The following is a 24,523-nucleotide window of genomic DNA, read 5'->3' as shown; positions in this document are numbered from 1 at the left end:
GAAACTAATAGAAATATGCCTGTGTGTTAATCAGCTAGAGATATTGGATGCTTCAAGAAGGTGGGCATTTGCCTTAACCAGTTTGGCTCAGTGGATAGACTGTCAGCCTGCAGACTCAAGGGTCCCAGGTTTAATTCTAGTCAAGGGCATATACCTTGGTTTCAGGCACATACCCAGTGGGGAGTGTGCAGGAGGCAGCTGATGGATGTTTCTAACTCTCTATCCCTCTCTCTTCCTCTGTAAAAAAATCAGTAAAATATATGTTGTTTTTTTTAAAGGTGGAAATTTGAAAAAGCAGGGATAAACAGCTGTGAGGACCAAGGAAGATGTCTACCACTCCTCCTTTCTTGTGCTAAGATACCGACTTTCACAGACAAGGAGGAGTGGTAGATGTGTGCTTTAGAATTTATGGAATACTTCATTTTATTGTGCTTTGCTTGACTGCGTCTCAGAGGTGTTGCATTTTTAATTGAAGGCAAGACCCTCCACCAGCAAAATGACTAAAACTCGCTTTATTGCAGTACTTGTTTTATTATGGTGGTCTGGAACTGAAATCACAATATCTCTAAGGTATGCCTGTAAATTACAGACAGGATATACATTTGTGTTTCAAACCAAACAGGACATTAGAGATGACATTCTGAGTCTGGTCAATGATCTATTCCAGAGTATTTTCTAGAACAGGCTTGCCCTGTTTTCTAGAACATTTCAAAATGTTAAGCACTCCTTTCCTTAATAATACTTTTGTATGTATGTGTATATTTATGTTGAGATACATTCACTATATTATTTGATCCTTTAAAAATACATTCATACTTTTACATCTTATGTCAAATTTACTTATGCAATTAAGTAATCATTAACGTACTCAGGTCATATGTTTTAGGCAGCACTAACAACAAACAGATTACTTACAAAGTATCTTCCTCCACGGAATTTACTAGTTCAAGAAGGAAACAGGTGAGAGAATCAAGTGATATATATAGTCTGACAAAGGCAGAGTGTCTACATAAGTTATTCGGAATTCTGGGTTGGAGATTTGTGTATTCTTCCCCTCTTATTAATTTATTAAAACACTAGAGGCCTGATGCATGAAATTCATGCACCGGTAGGATCCCTAGGCCTAGCTAGAGATCAGGGCCAATTGGGGCCTTCTGCCTGCCAGCCAGGGCCTTCCCCCCTGCTGCTGGCTGCTGGCTCCGGCCTTCCTTCATTCTGCACTTCCCCCTGGTGGTTAGCGCACATCATAGAGAGCAATAGAACTTCCGGTCTCCTGGTTGAACTTTCTGCAAATGTTAGATTATTAGAATGACCCATGATCCTAGAAAGTTTAAGGTAGTTCCTTCATTGAGATAATAAAGACCTTTTGCTGAGGGAAAAAGAATCAGAATGACCAGATATCAGATACACTAGTGAACAGCTAATGAGACAAAATAAGTATGTATATATCTTAGGTATACACAACTGTTATAAGACCGTTATTTCTTTTTATCCCTCAGGAAACACACTTAATTTCAATATTAAAAACTAAAAGTTGAGCTTCTAATAGAAAACTAAATCCTATCAGAAACTTAGTTACATGGAATCACCCATTTCTTATACAGATATTGACTTCTGCTCCCTACCATAATATTTGATAACAACAAACATTTATTAAGCACCTATCATGTAATAACTCTGCTAAGGGCATAAAAAGACTAACAGAGTATCAGAGCTTACAGACCAGGGATTGCTGGAAGGAAAACATGATGGGTCTTAAGAAGAAGGGAGATAAGTCAATATGAATGAAAGGCTGGAATTGCCTTGTAGGGGAAAGAGGATTAATGCTTTGGAAAGGGAAATAAAAGATTTTTGGTGAAACTCAAGAGGAATTCAATCTTGTCAGAGTCTAAAGGCATCTCTAGATCCAGCTAAAAATAGGTTATCATTACAGCAAAGATAACAATGGCTAGCATAAACCTGGCCATTGTTATTGTTGAAGTCATGGAATCACTGCTTTCAACCTCTCTTGTCATCATAGGCTTCCTGATACGATCTTCTGTGGTGAGGATGGCTTTCCGAGCTCCTTCCCACTTTCCAGGACCCTGTAGACGATACTGGATTGGAGTGCAGGGTCCTGTTAATAAGTGCCATGCCAATTTGGGGTCGGCGAAAGCTAGAGACAGCAGATTGGGCCTGACGCCCACCAGATCAGCAAGCTCTTCCGTGGTGTCTACATAGTCTGCCTGAATGGTATGGCGCTGGCTCTCCACATACCTGAAGCAGAGAAGACAAAAGTCATGGCCTATCAATAATTTAGTCAGTCAACCAATCAATCAGTCAACTAATCAGCGCTTTCTAAATGTCTGTTATCAGCTCAATATTGGTCTAGGACAGTGGTCGGCAAACTGCGGCTTGCGAGCCATCTGCGGCTCTTTGGCCTACTGGTGGTTGGCAAACTCATTATTCAACAGAGCCAAATATCAACAGTACAACTATTGAAATTTCTTTTGAGAGCCAAGTTTTTTTAACTTAAACTTCTCCTAACGCCACTTCTTCAAAACAGCCTCTCCCAGGCCGTGGTATTTTGTGGAAGAGCCACATTCAAGGGGCCAAAGAGCTACATGTGGCTCTAGAGCCACGGTTTGTTGACCACTGGTCTAGGAGGTATGGAAAATAGAGAAGAAAGATAAGATATTGTCTCTATCCTTAAGGAGAAGAATAGAAGATAGATACACGTGAAACATAGAAGAGTTTTGGAAAATCATGTGATCTTAGACTGCTAAGTAGAAATGTAGAAGAGGGTAGTTAAAATAGAGCTATAATATGTCCTTGAAGGATGTGGAAGACACAAACAAGCTGACAACAAAGAAGAAAGTATTGCAAATCAGGGGGGCAGCAGAGTGAAGGAATTAAGCAGGAATGAGAGTAGGATGTGAGTATAAAATATCTGTAGGCATTACCTACAGTAGAGGAGGAATGTTGTGGAAAACAAGGATGGATAGAGAGAGGCAAGTATAGCAGTTCCAGATGCAGGGGACTCTGATCTTATCAGAAAGAGAGAACCCATCATAAACATTCTGAAGCTTGGGACTCACAACTGTTTTACCAGGGCAGTGGTAATGGGGTCCACAGAGCGCAACTTTGGATGGCCCATGTTAATTCAGAATCTTGAAAGGGGAGGAGGGGGATGACTTATTCCACAAGAGGAAGTAACGCTCCAAATGGAGATTGGTGGGATGATTACACCAAATGCAGATTTGAAAAGCTACAAGGGATTTTTAGAGGGGAAATGTGGTAATCATGATACCTGTGTGGTAGGATTGAGATTTAGAGAGCTAACTGGTAACTTTCTTTCTTTCTTTTTTTTTTTTCCTTTCTAGAATAAAAATAAAACAAAAAACAGTGGGACAGAAAGGAAGTAAGAGAAAAGGCCATGTCAAATTAATTGAAATTAGATGGGCTTATTAGGAGAATCCAAAACAAGGACAGGAAAAAAAAAAAAGAAGATAAATCTGAAGTAGAACTGATGAAATAAAATTCCACAGGAACCGGCAGATTCTAAAGTTTAGAAGAGAAGAAGGTAAGACAGGACAGAATTTGGGAGCTCTCCTTTATGGATGCCATGTTTGCTCAAGGATTTATAGACATACATTTATCCTATCCTGGGTTGCAAGCTGTAGTATTCATGCATCTTTCACAGAGAGATTCACTAGTACCTGCCTTGTAGGGTTGTTATGAGGAATAAATAAATTCATACATATAAACCATCTAGTGTATGTACCTAATGGACTCTCAATAAAGGGTGAATTATATCCATAGGGACTGCTCAGTCAGGTGGCCAGACAAAAATAAGCCAAAGTAAAGGGAACAGGAACGTTGAAATAAGGTATATTAGTCCCAGAAAAACAAGGAAAGAAAGCACTCCAAGAAGGATGAGATGTTTAAAAGTGTCAAACTCCAGGAGGAAAATGAAGATGGGCATGGATGACTATCAGGAGAGCCGTAGCAAGGAGTTACAATACAGGGGCCTTCAGAGAGAGAAAAGGATGAGAATTGAGCATATCATGCAGAATATTTACGGCAGACATTTGGCAGTGAAAGGAAAGAGGAAACTAGAGGACCTGGAAAGGGTACCAGGGTTAAATAAAAACTCTCTCCTCCTCCAGGATAGGGAAGAGGAACGCTAGTATAACCAATTCCACAAAAACTACATCTTTAGGCTTGGATGATTGTGCCTCTGACTTTAGCACACAATTTTAGGAACTTACCATCAACTTCCACTTGGTCCAAATCACAATAAGCTCAGTTCTGAAATTCAGGTTGCTAAATTACTGTGTCCACCCAAGCACTGAGCAGCTGGTTGATGCTACCACCTTTTCATATCACACAGACTATTCACACCAGGAGCCAGTGTGAACAATGACCTCTGCAGATTTGTAACCCTACCAGTGGATTTGGAATTCGACCATATTTATCACTCAGTTTTTTGTCATTCTTCCTGTCTCTGGTGGCTCTGCTAGCATTTCAAATAATAGTGCCAGAAACCATAGGCCTGATTTTCTCTTCAAGTGTCTTTTCCTACTTGAAAATTTCTTTCAGGCCCTACATACAGGATTTTAAACACTTTTCGTAAGCTTGTCTCTTCTTTCCCCTCCATATCTGAACCACTTGGTACTATTTCTTCAGTCTGTTGTCACAAACTCTTATTTCCTTTTCCTGCGCAATACAATCTCAATCCTTAAACTAACACAATTGAAGATTACTATAGTACAATATTGTTCTTATTAAATAGAAAAATGAAGCACGTATTTTCCTGGGAGAATTTCTCACCTTTTTTCCATTTGTCCTTGAGCCTTAGCTATTTCTGTCATCATTTCATTTTTTGAGGGCAATGTCTTTAGCCCTAAAGAGAAAAAAACAAAAATATAAGTGTAAAGCTACCTCAGTAGGAACAATAATCCTATTAACAATTACTGTGTCCTGGAGAATTCAAAGAAATACAGGGTAGTTTTCTTTACTCCAGGAGGTTAAACCTTTATCCTACCACCGCCATAATATAATAATATAAACTAACAACAGTAGCTTTCTATATTCTCCTTTGTCTTTGGAAGATACTTGCTTAACTCTGCCTTCCAACCGGTTCCTGGTTCCTCCCTAGCATAGTCCTTTATTAGAGAAATAAAGTATGGACACAAGGAAATAATAAATGGCCTTAAAGTATATGGAAAATAAAGTACAAAGTAAAAGAGCAGGGGAACACAACCACAGTTGTACTCTTAATAACAAAGAGGTTTTATAACCCAGGAGAAGGAAGTAAAAAATAATGTTCAATCCCATTTCATGCCTATAGTCCTATGGAAGATAAGCCTCACCTTCTAAACTTTATTTGGTCAGGATGGGGGTAAGGCTAAGGGCAACTCATAATGTCCAACCTTGACAGATAAATTTAAACACTGATGCACAGTTCCGATAGTAGGAATTTGACATCAAGGACCTGGCTAGAAAGGTAGAATAGTATTTAAGCCAATATAACCAACTCTTAAGTTTAAAGAATTAGCGTTATGCCCAGATTTATAGGCACTATGCCATGCAGATAATTTTTTAAAAATATATATTTTATTGATTTTTTACAGAGAGGAAGGGATAGGGATAGAGAGTTAGAAACATCAATGAGTGGGACACATCGGTCAGCTTCCTCCTGCAACACCCCCTACTGGGGATGTACCCGAAACCAAGGTACATGCCCTTGACCGCAATCGAACCTGGGACCCTTCAGTCCGCAGGCGACGCTCCAGCCACTGAGCCAAACCTGTTAGGGCATGCATGCAGATAAATTTTGTCACACCCAGCCATAAGGTGTTACTCCTTAAAATTCTGGATGGTAATATATTTTACTGTACACAAGCCTTCTCTTTACAAATACACTCATCAAATGGTTATCTCTTTCCTCCTTCAACCTCAATGCTGACATCATTACCTTCTGAGGAGATGATTTAATTATGTGGCTGCTCTAGTTGCTGGAACATATTCTCTTTATTTGATCCCCAAATCTACTTCCATGCAACTTGCACTGTTGGACTTAGCTCTGCCTTTTGAAGCCACAGAGTCTAATCTTATATGACAGGCCTTCAAATATTTGAAAACAACGGTCATAACTTCTTCAAATCTTATCGTCAGCAGCAGAGCACAAGGTCCCCACACCACAGGCTTCACGTGCTATCCCATGTCGGTTGCCTTCCTCTGGGCACAGGCCCGTTCTTATCCTGGTGTCCCCCTTACACTGTGAGACTCAGAAACTCCCCACTCAAGAAATAGACTTCTGTATTTCACCATGTGGTTTCTCATTTGGGAATTATTACTTATATTCATAAGTCAATGAGGAAATGCTGAAATGCTTCATTTGAGATTAAGCAGAGGTCCCTTATGATGCTTGAGAAACATATTTTGAGAGTTGATTTCCAAATTGCTTCTTATAGTACAACCATACCTTTTACTTCTATTAACTAGAAACATTATGGGGGAAGGAAGTATATTTCTTGCCTTGGAGAGGCAGCCAATTTATCAAAAGCAAAAAATTAAAATTAAAAATAAAAACTTCTATGTACATATACAATATTCTGTGGTACAATTCTTTCTTAATTCATTGATACTGATCTTGCAGTATTTACTTATTCAGATACGTATTATATTTTTACCACATTTTTTATCTTCCTCTTCTTATCTTAGGTTTTCAGTTTACTATTATTACTACTACTACTACTACTACTATTTTCTTTAATCTTTACTTGAGGATTTTTTCCCATTGCTTAGGGAGGATGGGAAGAAGGAAGGATAAGAGGAAAGGAGGGGTGGGAAAGGGGTGGGTGGAAATGAGTGAAGGGTGGTGAAAAGGGGGATCCCTGCAATTATGACAACCTTGAAAATTTTAATTAAAAAATAAAATAAAGCAAGAACATAAGTATAATTAAACATACTACAAGAAATTAAGTCGTCAAGTTGCATGATTACTTACCTTTAAATACTTGAGTGACCCAGCGGCCTTGGAGCTCTGAAATGGGCATAATGGCACCCAAGGGCTGGATCAAGCCTATGAATGCAAGAGTTGGCTTTTCCAGGTTAGGAGGGAAGACTTTTTTATACAGGGATATCTTGTTTTTTACTACTCTGACAGAATCTTCAAGGAAAGGAAAAGCAAAGCTATAGCCGGTGGCAAAGATAACGGCATCAATGTCATCCTCCCTGGAGCCGTCTTCAAATATGGCAGCTGTCTCTGTGAATTCCTTGACATTTCCTTTCACCTTCACCCTCCCAGAAATTATACGATTTGGCAGATCATCATTGACTGTCGGATGCTGGCTCAGAGCCCTGTGAGTAGTGAGAAAGACCAAAAATAAAGAAAGGAGAGTGATCATGGGGGCAGGGAGGGAGAGAAAAATCAGTTAACACGAAAGTAAAATTCCATTTTGATGGAGGTGGTTAAACAATATGCCAATGGCCTCCATCTTGGTCTATCCATGGGATTTGGGAAAGGTCTAATGTATACTGGCACAGTTCAGGATCTCAGAGCAGAAGTTGTACCCTGGATGTCACTGAAAGGAAAGATGTTAGAGAAGTGAAGGAAGAATGGTTTCATTTGGAGAGTGCATGTATGGTTTCTCAAAAAACCATACAGACTTTCTGCAGAACAATTGGCTTGGGTCTTTTTAAAAAAGGAGAATTATTTCAAATTAAGAGAAATTAAAGAGACAGGACAGCTAAATGCAATGGTGTAATACCTGATAGGATTTTATATTTGAAAAAAGAAAGCTATAAATATATATTATTGGGACAACAGTAAATTTGAATATATTAGATAATGATATTTTATCAATGTTAAATTTTCCAAGTATGGTCATTGTATTATGCTTATGTAGGAGAATGCCCTTTTTCTCAGGTAATGCATGTTGAACAATTTAGGGTAAAGTGTCTTGATGATAGCACCTTCTATTTAAATGGTTCAGAAAATGTATGTATGTATTATGTATGATATAATTGAGAGAGAGAGAGAGAGAGAGAGAGAGAGAGAGAGAGAGAGAGAGAGAGAGAAAGCAAATTTAGTGAATCTAAGTGAAAGGTATTGGTGCTCATTATCCTTACTATATTGTCTGAAGTAAATCTGAACATTTAAAAAATAAAATGTTGAAGGGGGGAAAAAGTTGGATTTAAAATCAGCTTCTAAAAAATGTTTTCAGGAGCTGTGTGAGGATTCCCATCCTTCATGCTCCCATAGCATGCCATGCATTTCTCTATCTTATCCTATTGTCAGTCTCATCATTAGAGTTCTTAAGGTAAAATCCACTTCTCGACTCTGCCATTTATTGCTTGTGTGCTCTTGGGATAGTTCCTCTAAGTATCAATGTTTGTAAAATGGAGGGGAAAAACCCATCTATAGGACTGTTGTGTGAGGGCTAAATGAGATAATGCATAGAACTCATTTAGTACTGTGCTTGTCATGTTAAGTCCTCAAAAAGGTAAGGTACTATTGTTTGTATTAGTATTACTATTAGGTCTTTAATATCTGCATGCTCATTCCCAGTATAATGCTTGGCTTGTAAGAGGTGCTCAATGTTTGTTGGATGAATGAATGATTCATGTACTGCCCTCTGCCACCATTTTGTTGTTGTTGGACATCACATAAAAAGAACTAGTACTGCTCTGGCTGGCATGGCTCAATCTGTTGGAGTGTTGTCCCATATACCAAAAGGTGGCAGGTTTGACTCCTGGTCAGGGCACAGACCAGGTTGTGAGTTTGATCCCATCCTGAGAACATACCTGTGTTTAGGCTTTAGGCCATACATTTTGTGGTCAAACCTTTGGTTCATCCTTCTTTCCATATATGTGTTTGCTAATGATTGACCAACAATCTTCGAAAATAAATGTGTAAGCCGAGAGTTGAACAACATATCAAACGGATATCCTTGGTCCCCTACACGATTCAGGATCCAAGCCCCTCTCCTGGTGCTGAGGAAAACCTAGGGCACAGAAAAAAATTGTTTGCTTTTACCATTCTTTGGTTCATCATCCTTTAACAGTACCCTGTTTTCCTCAAGAGTAAGTTTAAACTCATTAGTCTGGCTTTTCAGTGCCTGCACAATCTTTTTTTATTTCCTGCTATTTTCCTTCTCAGATACTAAGCTTACAATTAAATTGATATAGTCACTGACCAAGAATATGTCTTGCTCTTCACCACCACTGCATTTTACTGTCATCATGCCTCCTTGAAAAGCCCCTATTCACTTAATTCTCTAAAACCTATTCACTTTTAAGATCCTTATCAAGCCCTAACCAGTAAGAGGAATGCAGGAGGGGGAATGGATGATTCTCTTATCATTGAAATTTCTATCTTTCTCTTCCTCTCCCTTCCTCTCTCTAAAATCAATAGAAACCTATTTTACAAAAAATAAATTAGAAAAAAAAAGAAAGGAATGTTTCCTCTTCACAAAAGCATTATAGCACAAAAATTCTTATAACAAACTGTCCTTGATACTCTTGACATTTATAGTTTTATTTAAAACTAGAGGCCTGGTGCACAAAATTTGTGCCCATGTAGAGTCCCTAGCCCTGGCCTGAGATCAGGGCCAATTTGTGGGGCAACCGGTGGGGCAGTCCCAGGGCCCCTGCTGGCACCCACCTTGGCCGGCCTAGGGCCTGTGGGCTGTGGGCAGCTCCTGTGTTAAGCATCTGCCCCCTGGTGGTCAGTGTGCATCATAGCGACCAATCGATTTGCATATTAGACTTTTATTATATAGGATGTTTGATTTACAAACCATCTCTCATAAGTACAATTTAATATGTAAAGCAAAGAGTCATATCCAGCAATTGAGTTTCTTTGACTTCCTTTACTGGTGTGACAGTGCTGTCCCTGCTAAGCAGACATTGTTTTGCCATTTGTTTTCCCAGGCTCTCTCAGACACAACTACCTTATCTCCATCAAAGTGGGATGCTTTGTTCCTCGGCAATTTACTGTTTCTCATTGCATGTAAGGCCCCTAGTTCCCTTATAACTGACCATTGGACAAGTCAATGATATTAAAGAAGGCTCATGCTTTGGATCCCCACTACATACCTTGTAAATTCTTTTTATCATAATACCCACACACATTTTTACCCTTTCTTGTTTATATAACAATTTCTTGATAGATGCTGTTGAATTAATTCATGGAGCATCTGAAATCACTTTTGTGGTGATAAATGGAGATAGGACTGAGAATGGAGTTTCTGAGTATAGGTCATGTAACCAAGTTGTAGCATTAAACTTCTGTTTAAAAAATAATTTAAGCCCAGTTGGGCTTGAGCATTGACCCATGAACCAAGAGATCGCCAGTTCAATTACCATTAGGACACATGTCTGGGTTGCAGGCTTGGGGCATGCAGGAGGCAGCTGATTGGCGTTCCTCTCTCTCTCTTCCTCTCCCTTTCTCTCTGAAATCAATAAAAAATATACATATATTAAAAATTTTTTAAACATATTTGTGGGGAAGCACACCTTAATTAAAGTTATTGGAAGAACAACCAGATATTTAACTATCGCTGACAGTTATGATTCAATAAAGACAAAATATAAAAATGACATGTCTTTTTCTAGGAATTTATAATAATGACACTTCCTTCCCAGTTCAAAATCTGATGAAAACAAACAAACAAAAAAGAAAATCTATGATGAAAACAAACAAATAAGAAAACCTCAAGGACACAGAAATTGCTTGCAGTGTTTCCCAAACTTGACATATGTGTACCCCTTCTATAATTTCTCATGAGTACCCCTCGTACTCATGAGAACGTAGAATTAGGCACAGCTAAGCACGGTGCAGTGCATATTCCCACGTGTACCCCCACCAAACTCTTCCCGTACCCCTGGGGGTATACGTACCACACTTTGGGAAACACTGCTTTAGAGAAAATAGCATTCCATGTTGCCTAATTGTATGCAAAGGCTGGGGCAAGCTGCCTTCAGGTGCCACAGTGTGGACACTTTCATACTGATAAGCATGTTGTCTTTTTTTTTTTTTTTAATATATTTCATTGATATTTTACAGAGAGGAGGAAGGGAAAGAGATAGAGAGCTAGAAACGTCAATGAGAGAGAACCATCGACCAGCTGCCTCTTGCACACCCCCCACCGGGGATGTGCCCGCAACCAATGTACATGCCCTTGACCAGAATCGAACCTGGGACCTTTCAGTCCGCAGACCGACGCTCTACCACTGAGCCAAACCGGTTTCGGCAGCATGTTGTCTTTTGAAAGATTTGAGTGCTTCTTTTTTTTCCAGTTAGGGAGTAAAGAGGAAAAGTCCCCCACCCTCCTCTGAGTGAAAAGCTCTCAGTGACCCAGTGTGCTTTCCTTCACATAAGAGCATGGCATTTCTGGCCAACCACAGATCCACACTTCTGGGTGCTGCCTCCTGACAAGCTCTCCCATCAATCATTTGGTCTTCTTCAATGCCAGAGGCACACTCTGAAGAGACAGCTAATTGGGATTAAGACTACAGTCGTTGTCATGAACTAATTCCTTAGTGTGAGGCCAATCGAATGATGGGAATCTAACTGGCAACCTTGGCTCCATCATATCATCAATCATAATGTTGCCAACCGAGGTGATGAAACCTTGCCATCGGCACTGATGGGCTATATACTCTGTTGAGTCCACCTGCAGCTTTCTTGGAGAAGCAAAGTAAATAATTTGCTGATTCAAACCTGCTTGGCTGTGTGGCTAATCTCCACAGCCAGGTCGCCTCCAGAATTCCCAATGCCAATTACAATGACTCTCTTTCCAGTGAAACTGTCTGGATTCTTATAATCTCGACTGTGGAAGTACTGTCCTTTGAACTTCTCAATTCCTGAAAGATAAGGGAAAATAATTATCAGGTGATAGTTTATCTGATATCATTTGACAATTTTTTTTTATATATATACTCTTTACACGTCCTCCCTTTACTCAGTTGCACACTTGCCTGTCTGAATATTTTTGTCTATCCCCCCCCCATAGCCTCAAGGCAGAACCTTGTGACTTCTGTATCATAAATAGTCTGCTTCCCTCGAGATGTTTATATTTTGGATTTGTAGACTCAGATATACAAATGGCTTCAGAAAACCTCCATTCTCTTTTGTTTTTTCATCCTCTTTAAATACCCACTCCTATTTCAATTCGACTATATATTTTTATAAACTCTAGAATATACATAGACTGCTCTTGAGCCTAAAAATCCAGGCCCCAAACGGTAATAAATTCTTTCCTTAAACTTTAGTTTCTTCCTTATTAACTCAGTATTTCTGTTTGTTTCCTTGGTTGCTGAAATCCTTATTCAACCTAATTAATACACATCAACTCCACCTTTTTTTCTTTGGATTCTTAGAAAAACTAAAGTCATTGTGGAACTTAATATACTGTATAGCACCTTTTAACTTTCCCCTAGTCTCCAAATTACCATTATCTCTACCTCCCAACATCTTTTAGGAGGATATACAGAATTAGGATAAGCCTTATTTCACCTCAAGGTCAGAATCACTCAGAACGAAATCCCCCCATTCCTCAGGGACAAGGTCACAGGTATGGTCCAAGGGTCTTTCTTCCTGGTAGGCTACTCACCAGGGAAGCTTCCCAAGGGTAAGTGAGCATTGGTATGATGGCCGGTGCAAACCATGACTCCATCGAAGACATTCATCTCCTTTTCCCCTTCACATTCCGTGACCACCTCCCACTGGCCTGAAGTGGAGAAATCAGGCCGCTTTTTCACACTGCACACAGCGGTCTGAAAAGGAAAGTGATAGCAACAGGGGATGGTAACCACAGCCTCTACAGCAGACATCTCTCCTTGTGGAGTGTGACACAAAGGGCTGATATCACACAAGAAGGCTCATGCAGGGATATTTGATGTCCATATTCCACCAGTGAGAACATTTTTGTGAGATGTGGCCAGAGTGAGAAAACTTCCACGAGAGAGGCTAAATAAAATAGAGTTGGCAGGCTAATGACGTACTCTTCTCCGCTTCTAGAAAAGTGCAGATTATTAGGTCTCTTGGATTATCCCCTAAGGCAGTGATTTTCAAGTGGTGTGCTGCAAGCATTTTTAAAACATGCAATACCTGACTATTTAGTCAGAGGCACTGACCTCTTTTCCCTGAGACTGTCAAGTAAAAATAAGTGACAACAGCCAACACAACAATAGCCATCTGGTGTAAATGAATTGAAATTATACCTACTTTTTTTCAGATTGGCAAAAAAAAAAAAAAAAAATGTTTTGTGTTTTTTTTGGTGTGCTGCAGAATTTTAGTAATTAGTACATGTGCCAGGAAGTGAAAAAGACTGAAAATCACTACCCTGAGGCAATGCAACACTTGACTAAAGCTTAGACTTCTCCTAAAATACTCTATGCAATAAATGCCTATTCCTCCCCTGACCCGCAAACATCCTAAGGCTCTCTGATGTCTTCTTACTCCACGTCTTGTTCTCATTGTCTAACTTTAAACCTGTGACTGAGCTAGAGGGCTCCCTAAGGAAACCTTAAGAATGTATTCCTATGTGCTTCTAGGGTCTAATAGAGACATGACATCTTTATGCTCTCGCCATCTTGCACTACTTATAGTTCTTGCTTTTACAAGTGCTGGTGCCTCTGTCTGGATCATCTTTTTTATACCTTCTTCATTTGACTGATTCCTGCTCACCCTTCAGCTTTTAATTATCTCCTCTAGGAAAACTTCCCTGGTGCCTGATGATTGATGCCCAGATGAGTTAAGCATCCCTCCTCTGAGGTGCCATATGTAGATCTCCATAGCATTTATCACTTAAAAAAAAAAAAAAAAAAAAGTAGCCGAAACCGGTTTGGCTCAGTGGTAGAGCGTAGGTCTGCGGACTGAAAGGTCCCGGGTTCGATTCCGGTCAAGGGCATGTGCATTGGTTTCGGGCACATCCCCAGTAGGGGGTGTGCAAGAGGCAGCCGGTCGATGGTCGATGTTTCTCTCTCATCAACGTTTCTAGCTCTCTATCCCTCTCTCCTCCTCTCTGTAAAAAATCAATAAAATATATTAAATAAATAAATAAATAAATAAATGAAATGTATTACATTTCCATATTTAAAAAAAAGTAAATAGAAGCCTCACTCAAAATGAAGTGGGAAGTGGGGGGAGGGGATCTGTCATGCCCTATGTCAATCATGAAGCATAAAAGGGAGAACTCTGCAACTGCCCTCCCAATTTCTTCTTTCCTCTATAAAAGAATTCTCTCTCTCTCTCTCTCTCTCTCTCTCTCTCTCTCTCTCTCTCTCAGTAGGCTTGCATGTGGCCCACATGGTTGCCTGTTCCAGATTGTAACTCTTTGTTGTATCTGAATAAACCCATTTTGCTGGAGAAATATCTGGCTAACTTTTTGTTTAAGGTCAATATTTTTTGTTTTTGTTTACTTATGTTTATAATAAAAATTTTCTTCGTTTTTTCTATTTCTTTAGGCTATGAAATTCTATTTCTTTAGACTATGAAATCACTGGGTTTTGTTTTATTTTTGTTTTTGTATCTTGACTACTGAGAATGGTAACAAACATGTTCAGTAAGTATTTAAACAAGTGAAGAGAAATGCCATTGGGCTGGAAACAACTTACTTTGGAAGATGTCACTGGATGTTACTATTTTATTACTGTTATTAAACAGAAAAAGGCATGATTCACCAGAATGATCAGAAAGTAGAAGAGAGGTGGGGATAGGGGAATTGAATTAAGGTGGTCAAAAGGTACAAACTTCCAGTTATAAGATAAATAAGTACAAGGGATATAATGTACTACATGTAACTATACCTAACATTGCTGTATGGTATACTAGCATTTGAAAGTTGTTAAGAGCATAGATCCTAAGGGTTTTTAAAAATACATATTTTATTGATTTTTTAAAAATATATTTTATTTATTTTTTTACAGAGAGGAAGGGAGAGAGATAGAGAGTTAGAAACATTGATGAGAGAGAGTCATCGATCAGCTGCCTCTTGCACACCCCCTACTGGGGATATGCCCGCAACCAAAGTACATGCCCTTGACCGTAATCGAACCCGGGATCCTTCAGTCCCCAAGCCGACACTCTATCCATTGAGCCAAACCGGTTTCGGCTATTTTATTGATTTTTTACAGAGAGGAAGGGAGAGGGGGAGAGAGAGTCAGAAACATCAATGAGAGAGAAATATCGATCAGCTGCCTCCTGCACACCTCCTACTGGGGATGTGCCCGAAACCAAGTTACATGCCCTTGACTGGAATCAAACCTGGGACCTTTCAGTCCGCAGACCGACATTCTATCCACTGAGCCAAACCAGTTTCGGCAATCCTAAGAGTTTCTGATACCGTTGTAATTACTTGGTTATTACAATATTTAACAGGAAAGAGGTGAAAGGGTTGACCAAAAGATATCGGCGTGCCATTTATACAGCTATGCCCAAAAGCTACATTTAACAGGTCCAAATCTGCTCCCCACTCATTGATGGGGGAAGGGACTAGACAAAGGCAGTTTAGAATGTGCCCAGTAGGGTCTGAGTGATGTGGGAAATGCTTGCCTATCAATCACACCTGGAAACAGGTAACTGGCCAGAATGAGCGTGGCCACTGAACTGTGCACAAAACCTAAAATATCTAAACTTCTAAACAAAGAACTGACACTTGGCTCACTCTGTGTGTTCGTGTTCTCTCTCTCTCTCTCTCTCTCTCTCTCTCTCTCTCTCTCTCTCTCTCTCTCTCTCTCTCTCTCTCTCTCTCTCGTAGCCTTAGCCCTCTTGGGACTCCTGCTGGTGTTGGGCTGAGCTACCTTTCACCCACATGGCCCAACTCCACACACAGACTAATTGACTGCAGTCTATTCTGGATGCTGAACCAGCTTGGCTGCAACACAGAAGGAAAACTCTGGACACTGACCCTCTTTCTAGCTCTGATCAACTTCCAGCTGCCCCTCTTCTGGGACTGGTTTTGGGAAAATGGGGCATTGGAACCAGAGGAATGTAATTCTATGCCAATACAATCTACTGCCACCATTCATCCTCCCACGCGGCTTCTGAAAATTTTTATTTCAGCCGAGCCCAACAAACCCGACAAACAGCGGATGGTTCCCACTCATGTTCTCCTCTGGCAGCATTTTCATCCAAGGGAAAAAAGGTGGGAGATTCAGGCTTGTTGTGCTAGCTGTCAGAAATATCTGTTCTTCTACGGTCATGGCTAAAAACTATAGAAAAGTATGGAAGACTTTATAGCAGGAAGAAATGATTTAAGTGACCTAGTAAAATCATCTTGTTTTACAGAAAAGAAAATTAAGACACGTGGAAGTTTAGGAACTTGTCTGAGGTCACAAGATGATTAATAATAGAACAAAGACTAGAATTCAAGTTTTTGTTGCCCAATTCAGTGGTTTTCCCTCTTCACCAGAGTTAACTTTTTTGCTTTCTTAGTAACTTCCCAATAATCACTTCACTTCCCTGCGTTGTTGTGATTGTATAAAATAATGCACTGGAAAATACTTCAGAAAAATATAAAAGAGCTAAGCACTAGTGGACAAGTTGTAGAACCAGAGGAATTTAAAGTTCCCATACCTGTCAATTTCCCTCTGTAACTAGAAAAACACCTCCCCTCATTTGTTTTATTGCAATCAAATAGTATAAAATACAGGCAATGAAAACATTTTGATAGGAGGGTTGCTAGAGCTGCAGCCAAAAATATATAAAAGAGGGACCTTTCTGTGAATATTTTTCAGGCACAGAGAAGACAAAGAGTGTAGTCTTTGTCCAGGTAGGATAGATACATTGATATCAAACCAATATTTATGTGTAAGCACTGGTGAATGAAACCACATTATTCATGTAATTGACAAACAACCTCAAACACAAAGGTACCCACAAAATTTCCTACCTTGAATCGGATATACTTTACAAGGTCAAATGCTTTGGCATACATCCTGAAATACTCCAGGACCTGGGAATTGTGCATGAAGTTAGGAAAATGATCTGGAATAGGATAGTCACTGAAGCACATCATCTCCTTAGAAGTATTGATGATCACTGATTTATAAATACTGGCTCTTCCTTCTTCAGGATTTTCCTGCAATAAATAAGAAGCATTCATAGCCACTTGAGAATTAACTTCATGGTTTATAAACAGTCAATAAACACTTCAAAAAGATTTTTTAAAAAGTTATGCACACCTCTACAACTCCTAGTATTGTGCCTTTCTGTAGTCTTTTCCTCTTGAATCTGAGCTGTATTTATGACTTGCTTTATACACACACACACACACACACACACACACACACACACACACACATATATATATATATATATATATATATTATTGATTTTTACAGAGAGGAAGAGAGTGAGAGAGAATCATCGATCAGTGCCTCCTGCACACTGGGGATGTGCCCACAACCAAGGTACATGGCCCTGACCAGAATCAAACCTGGGACCTTTCAGTCCGCAGGCCAACGCTCTATCCACTGAGCCAAACTGGTTTTGGCACAACTTGCTTTTGACCAACAGCATGCAGTTGGGATGATACTGAATGGCTTCCAAAACTGTCATAAATAGTCTTGCAGCCACTGCTTACGTCTCTTAGAAAGCTTGCTCTCATGGAAGTCAGCAGTCATGTAAAAAGTCCAACTACCCTGAGACTACCGTACTGTGAGGAAGCCCAAGCTATTCACATAAAGAGAATGTATGGTAGAGAGATACACAGCCAGTTCCCCAAAGTTCTAGAAATCCCAGTGGCGTTCTAAACACGTGAGCAAAGAGACCATAGCAGATGTCCAGTCCCAGTCACCTGACTGTAATGACCTGAAATTCCAAGTGAGAACTGCCCATCTGAGTAATAGTCTTCATATTTCAAAGCCTAGGTAAGTTGTGAGGGTTTTTGAGTGGCTTCCTAGCATTCCTTAGTTGAAGAGCAGTATAGTCCTTTGCATCTGGGCTCTGTCTTTGGGGACCAACTCTATTTAACAACAGCCCTTATTATACTAATGAGCCTGCTCTCCAGGAATCATTGTACTAACTGAAATTCCATCCAGTATATGTTCCCATTTTACCTCAATTTTATTCATTTAAAAGACGATTATTCAGTTTTCCAAAAAATGAGGTGAAATTGGAACTTATACCGGAGCGAGTGTAAGTTACCGTATTTTTCGGACCATAAGACGCTCTGGACCATAAGACGCACCACTTTTTAGAGAAGGGAAATGAAGAAAAAAAGATTCTGAAACAAATAGTGTCCTAAAATATTTTATGTGCATTAAAACCCAATATCACAGTCATAAACACATGTAATCAACCCTGTAAAGTAAACAGCAGCATTTAGAACCATTTTAGAGCCGGGCAAGCACACAGAGACCACACAGAGCTGGGCAAGTAAAAAAACTTTTTTTTTTAAAGTATATGTGTAGGCTATATTTGGACCATAAGACGCAGGGACTTCCCCCCCCCCACTTCTGGGGGGAAAAAAGTGTGTCTTATGGTCCGAAAAATACGGTAGTAGAATGTACTTTCCCACTATCAGTCTTAACATTAGTGATGAGATCAAGAATTGATTGAAATTAATATTTTGAGAATTTATATATGCAGTAGGCTTTCTGGGATTTTAGTTACTCGTTGTTTGAAAATATTAAATGGTAAATTCCAGAAATAAACAATTCCTAAGTTCTAAATTTTGGGCTGTTCTGAGCAGCATGATACAATGTCATTCTGTCCTTTCTAACCTGCCGACAGCATGAATCATCCCTTTGTCTAGCATATCCACGCTGTATATGCTCTCCACAAGTTAATCGCTGGTAAGTCATCCTAGTAATCAGATCGACTGTCAGCAATATCACAGTGCTTGTGTTCAAGGACACAAGAAACCCTATTTTACTTAATAATGGCCCCAAAGTACAGGAGTAGTGATGCTGGCAATTCTGACAAGCTGAAGAGAAACCATAAAGGGATTCTTGTAAGTATAAAGCTGAGTACAATACAATAAGATATTTTAAAAGAGAGACCACATTGATATAACTTTTTACAGTATAATTGCTCTACTTTATTCTTATTATTGTTAATCTCTTCTGTGCCTAATTTATAAATTAAACTTTACCAGAGGTATGTATGTATAGGAAAAAACATACTATATATAGGGTTTGGTACTATCTGTGGTTTCAGGCATCCACTGGGGATCCTGAAATGTATTCTCGATGGGTAAGAGGGGATAATTATTACTATAAAGCTTCAACAATAACAAGAAGGAGGCAAGTGGTAAATCCTCCTTCTGTTTGGCAGATGGACTAGAGAAAAGAAAACGCAAGTGATGGTATTTGAGAAGAAAAAAAAATTTATACTAAATCCCTGGGACCTGTCACAAAGAACAGATATTTGAATATGAATATGATACACAATCTATAATAGACACGTAGGTGGTCTGTCTTAACATAAGTTAGAGAGTTATGATGAGATGTAGCTTATTTATTTTCAAGGAAGTAGTTTATATGGTATTGAAATTTTGTCAAGAAGATAATCAGAAAAAATTCCAAGTCTTTAATAGAGAATAGGATTAAACCACTTTGGAGATAAAAATCAGTTACCTGGGCCCCACTCCAGGCCTACTGAATAATAACTGGCATGCAGCACTTACTGTACAACTGGCATTGTTATTAAAGAATGACACAATTATTCATGTACTTAATCCCCACAATAACTCTATGAAGTGGGTATGATTATAATCTTTTTTTTTTTTTTTTAATTTCTCCTTGTTAAAGATGAAGAAGCAGAGGTACAGAGAGATTTACCGATTTTCCCCAACAGCACACTGCTGGTAGGTGCCGATATAGGAGTTGAACCAAGACTATGCTGTTAACCTCTACACTAAGTTGTGCCTGGATTTCAAAAGTAGCATGTTCTGTTGATTATAAGTATTAATTAACAGCCTTTTCAGCCCATGCCCCAGACCGATTATGCTAGAGGCATGGGGATGTGGTTTTCCAAGGGGTATCCACTCATGAGCTAAAAAAGGACTATTGTTAATTAGAGTTGGTCCCCAAAGACAGAGCCCAGATGCAGAGGATTGTACTGCTCTTCAACTAAGGGATGCTATGAAGCTACTTTAAAAAACACACAAATGAACAGCATGTATTTAATAATGCTGGCAATATGGAGTGAGTAGTGGGCTTCATGTCCGGGGGGTGAGGGGGACTGCTTCTCCCCTTCTCCTGCCAGCTAGATGGTTACATAAGTGTAAGGGGAAATATCTGTGTGCCGTGTGGCAGGGTAAGGGGGCGGTTTAGGGTCTGCAGTCTGTGGGTCTGCCTCCGGGAGCTTGAAGTTGAATACCAAGGTGGCTGAACTTTTATGGCGTTAAAAACATCTCAACCTGTTCCAGAGACCAGAGAAGGGTCAAAACTGAAGCAAACTCCCAGAGAGGGTCAGGGTCCAGGCACAGCAACCAAATCAAAGCATGTCCTGCCTTTAGTCTGCTCTCCAAAAGTATTTTCTTTTCTGAGTGATGGGCCCATTTGGGCTTCGAGACTGTATTATCCTTACAGCCCTGTTCTTTTTTGCAACATTCCCTCCAGTTTCCCATGGTTTTCATAACATAGTTTCAAGATGTGATTAATCCCTGTCTTCAAAGTTTCCATCATTCTAGAAAGGTTTGAATGACAGTCGAAATGTTCAAGAGCTCCCACTTGCTCCTGGGATATGCATTCACCAGTGAACACAAAATTCCTGTGTGAACTCCCCCTGACGTAGTTCTGAAGACCAGGCATCTGACAGGGGTCTCACTGGACTAACACCCAGGAGCAGGCCGGGTTTCAGGCCTACAGAAACTGCTAGGCTCTTCCCCGGGCCTTTTGCACCTTCCAGAGGCTGGCTGCATTCCGTGGGCTCATGGCCTCTTCCTGCAATGGCATCACTCTGACCTCTGCTTCCAGTATCACCTCACCTTCTCTCTGAAGCCATCTTTTTTTTTTTTTTTTTTTTTTTTTTTACATAGTCAACACTATTAATTTTTATGAAATAGGAAACATATTTGGATACCCCAATACCATTCACTGGTTAAGAAAGTGAGTTTAAAAACAAACCCAATGAATGTTACTTTGGAGATCAGGAGAGGCAGTTAATATTCTTTGGCATAGAATAAGCTTAACTATCATTTAAGTAGGTGATAATTTTTGGTAACAAGTTGCAAGGTTGGGTGTGCATATTAAAGCAACTCAACTTTAAAACTGAATATTTGCAAAGACAAGAAAGTCCAGCCAAAACCGGTTTGGCTCAGTGGATAGAGCGTCGGCCTGCAGACTGAAGGGTCCCAGGTTTGATTCCGGTCAAGGGCATGTACCTTGGTTGCGGGCACATTCCCAGTGGGAGGTGTGCAAGAGGCAGCTGGTCGATATTTCTCTCTCATTGATGTTTCTAGCTCTCTATCCCTCTCTCTTCTCTGTGAAAAATCAATAAAAATATATTTAAAAAAGAAAAAAGAAAGAAAGAAAGTCCAGTGGTAGGAGTCCTCTGCCTTCTTCTGGAGACAAGGACTTTGACCCACTGGTTTGATTTCTCCAGTGAAGTAAAAGTTCAAAGGCTAGAAGGAGGCCAGATTTTATTTGCTACTCAAGGACTAGGATTTTGAGAGAATGATCTAAAGTGAACCGGGATTCAAAAGAGAGAGGGAGCAGGAGGAGGAGGAGGAGGAGGAGGAGGAGGAGGAGGAGGAGGAGGAGGAGGAGGAGGAGGAGGAGGAGGAGGAGGAGGAGGGGGTGGAGGAGGGAGAAAAGGAAGAGGAGGGGGAGAGGAAGGAGGAAGAGGGGGAAAGGGAGAAGGAGAAGGAGGAGGAGGAAGAGCTGTTGTTGTAAGCAGGTAATCTACAATCCTCTGTTAATATGGACTAGGAGCAAACCACTCTACATTTTCTCATCACTTCATATTTTGTTTGTTATTCTGTTCTCTCCTCACACCACCCTATTCTGGATAGCAGCACAACTCAGTCATTGAAAATGATCCCTGTGCCATTGTTCCGGACATCAGTAAAGAAAAGAAAAAAATTGATACCCACACTCTCCTCTGCTGCCAGCCTAGGGAAAGAGGGGCCCACACAGAGGTGATGGCTGCTACCAAGAGGTCAGCAGGCGGAACCGCAGCAGATTTAAATCACTGTCAAGGCCATCCTATCTCCTGACACCAGATAAGATGTCTAAGATAAAATATCTCAGGTACCAACTTACAGGGAGGGTCCCAGACACTATGAACCCCAGGAGATTCGTACCTGGAACCTCCAGAGCCCTCCGATGTCATCGGACCTTTCAAAGCAGACGGGCTCCAGGCCTTCGTCCAGGCAGCACTTGATGGATGTGAGCCCGCTCACGCCCGCCCCGATCACGGCGATTCTCTTGCTGGTCATGGTCTCCTGAGGACTTCACAGGGCTGGGTCTGCCCACTGTGCCCTGAAGGATGGGTGGCAAAAGACAAGAAAGCGCACGTCAGTGAACTGAACACGTTTCAAGAAGAGACCTTGACCAAGGCATCCAGACAAAACTTGCAACAGGTGTCTCTGGGGAAGCCAGAGTCTGCTGTCTCCTTAGCCACTGGGACTGGCTTTACTGGCGGGACTAGGAGCCCCATGCCTGCGAGCGCAGTTGTCAGACGCGATCTCACTACCTGTCCTTTCTGTAGCCCCGGGCAGGTCCGTCAGCTGCAAGTCTGGAGGCTCCACTGCACTTTAGACTGTTTTCAGAGAAATATAAAGCAACAAAGCGCAAACAACAGCAACAGCCAACTGGGCGGGGCTGGGCAGCACCACCCCTTTCAGCCAGCACCCCGCCCACTGGCCCGCCCCCGCTGCCTCTCTGGGGTGGGGTGGGGTGGGGGTGAGGATGTGGGGGTGGGCAGAGGGAGGCGGGGAATTAAACGTGGCGGAACCTTCTTTGGGCAGACAAAAATGAGTCCTCCAGACTTCTCAACTTTTCAGCGCCGTTGCCTGCACTCGTCTGGAGAGACCTAACTCCATCCTCCCCGCCCCTCTGCACCCACTGCGAACTTCCTGGTTTCCACCTTAAAGTGACAAACTCCTCCTGGTGAAGGGGCACTGTCACCCACCCCAGAGCAAGTCATGCTCCAGCAGCTGAAGGGGAGAAGCCCAATCTTTCTGATCTGTTCAGACAGGTCCGCCCCAGCACCCTAACCCCCACTCCACAGATGGGATCTTTGGTTCTGTGTCCTGAGAGACATTTACTCCGCAATGCCCAGGCCCTGACCCGGGCGCTGGCCCACAGTGCAGAGTGGATTATGGTTCTTACTTAAGGGGAGCTTATAGTTGGGTGGAGAAGACCAAAAACACAGGCTGAAAACTTCCATAAAATAAAAAATACATTTAAAAAAAAAGTGTTTTATGCCATTGCATGTGGACGTAAAGCCCACGAGATATCCGCTTTTTAAAATGTAACTTAATTTTTTTAAAAATATAATTTCACTGACTGGGTCACCATCGTCAGGGCCCACCCCAGGAATCTGCCCTGGTGGGTTGTTGGGGAGGTAAGCTGTGGCTGATGCAACCCACCTTTGCTCACCGTCTACTACTACCAGTCAACTTTACTCAAAATGGTTGGATGCCAATGACCGCCCTGGGTGTTGATCTACTGGTTTCACCTCAAAGGTATTGTTTGTGGAGTTAATCCTTATCATATCTCAAGGATATGGTTCAAAAGGCTAAATGGGAATGGGCAATATTTTCTCAGCAATGCTGTGAAGCAATACTATCATTATCCCCATTTCACAAGTAAGTGATATCTCCAATCTGGGACCCCTCTCACAATCCAGGAATGCTGACTCCCAACTACTCATCTGCCTGCCTTCCTGATTCCCCTAACTGCTTCTGCCTGCCAGCCTGATCACCCCCTAACCACTCTCATGCCAACTTGTTTGCCCCTAACTACCCTCCACTGTAGGCCTGGTTATCCCTAACTGCACTCCCCTGCAGGCTTGATTGCCCACAACTTCCCTTGCAGGCCTGGTCCCTCCCAACTGCCCTCCCCTGCTGGCCATCTTGTGGCAGCTATCTTGTGTCTACATGGGGGCAGCCATCTTGTGTGTTGGAGTGATGATCAATTTGCATATTACTCTTTTATTAGATAGGATAGAGGCCTGGTGCATGGGTAAGAGCCAGCTGGTTTGTCCTGAAAGGTGTCCTGGATGAGGGTGGGGGTTCCATTGGAGCATGGGTGGGGCGAGGGTCCTATGGTGGTTTGCAGGCCAGCCACACCCCCTGGCGACACAAGCAGAGGCCCTGGTATCTGGGACTTATTTATCTTCTATAATTGAAACTTTGTAGCCTTAAGTGGAGGCCTGGGCCAGCCAGGGTGTGCAGAGAACTTGGCTTTCTCCATTGCTGGGGAAACCCAAGGCTCCTGCTCGCTCTAAGGCTGTAGCCATCTTGGTTGGTTTAATTTGCATACTCACTGATTGGCTGGTGGGTGTGGTAGAGTGATGGTTAATTTGTATATTACTATTTTATTAGATAGGATTGGCAGAGGACCTGAGTAAACA

General features: G+C 41.2%; 1 protein-coding gene across 1 annotated transcript; it reads right to left on the bottom strand.

Moving 5' to 3' along the window:
• Positions 1–511: 511 nt before the first annotated feature.
• Positions 512–22,796, bottom strand: LOC118721714 (flavin-containing monooxygenase 5). The gene is made up of 9 exons (XM_036442907.2): positions 22,640–22,796; positions 22,248–22,425; positions 16,887–17,075; positions 12,606–12,768; positions 11,714–11,856; positions 8,794–8,993; positions 6,995–7,347; positions 4,813–4,885; positions 512–2,256 (listed from the first exon to the last, which is right to left on the bottom strand). Exons 2-9 carry the CDS (start codon positions 22,380–22,382, stop codon positions 1,911–1,913), a joined length of 1,602 nt encoding a protein of 533 aa, XP_036298800.1. The 5' UTR covers positions 22,383–22,425; positions 22,640–22,796; the 3' UTR covers positions 512–1,910.
• Positions 22,797–24,523: the final 1,727 nt, after the last annotated feature.

The sequence above is a fragment of the Pipistrellus kuhlii genome, unplaced genomic scaffold (assembly GCF_014108245.1).
Source record: "Pipistrellus kuhlii isolate mPipKuh1 unplaced genomic scaffold, mPipKuh1.p scaffold_m20_p_18, whole genome shotgun sequence".
Lineage (NCBI taxonomy): Eukaryota > Metazoa > Chordata > Mammalia > Chiroptera > Vespertilionidae > Pipistrellus > Pipistrellus kuhlii.
This window is presented reverse-complemented; position numbering and strand designations above follow the sequence as displayed.

Excerpts from the sequence above, each read along its gene's own strand:
- LOC118721714 (XM_036442907.2), bottom strand. The coding sequence starts at position 22,382 with ATGACCAGCAAGAGAATCGCCGTGATCGGGGCGGGCGTGAGCGGGCTC. Across the intron at positions 12,769-16,886 it reads TAAAGTATATCCGATTCAAG|ACCGCTGTGTGCAGTGTGAA; the intron begins GTAGGAAATTTT and ends TTTCCTTTTCAG. Across the intron at positions 11,857-12,605 it reads ACCCTTGGGAAGCTTCCCTG|GAATTGAGAAGTTCAAAGGA; the intron begins GTGAGTAGCCTA and ends CTTATCTTTCAG.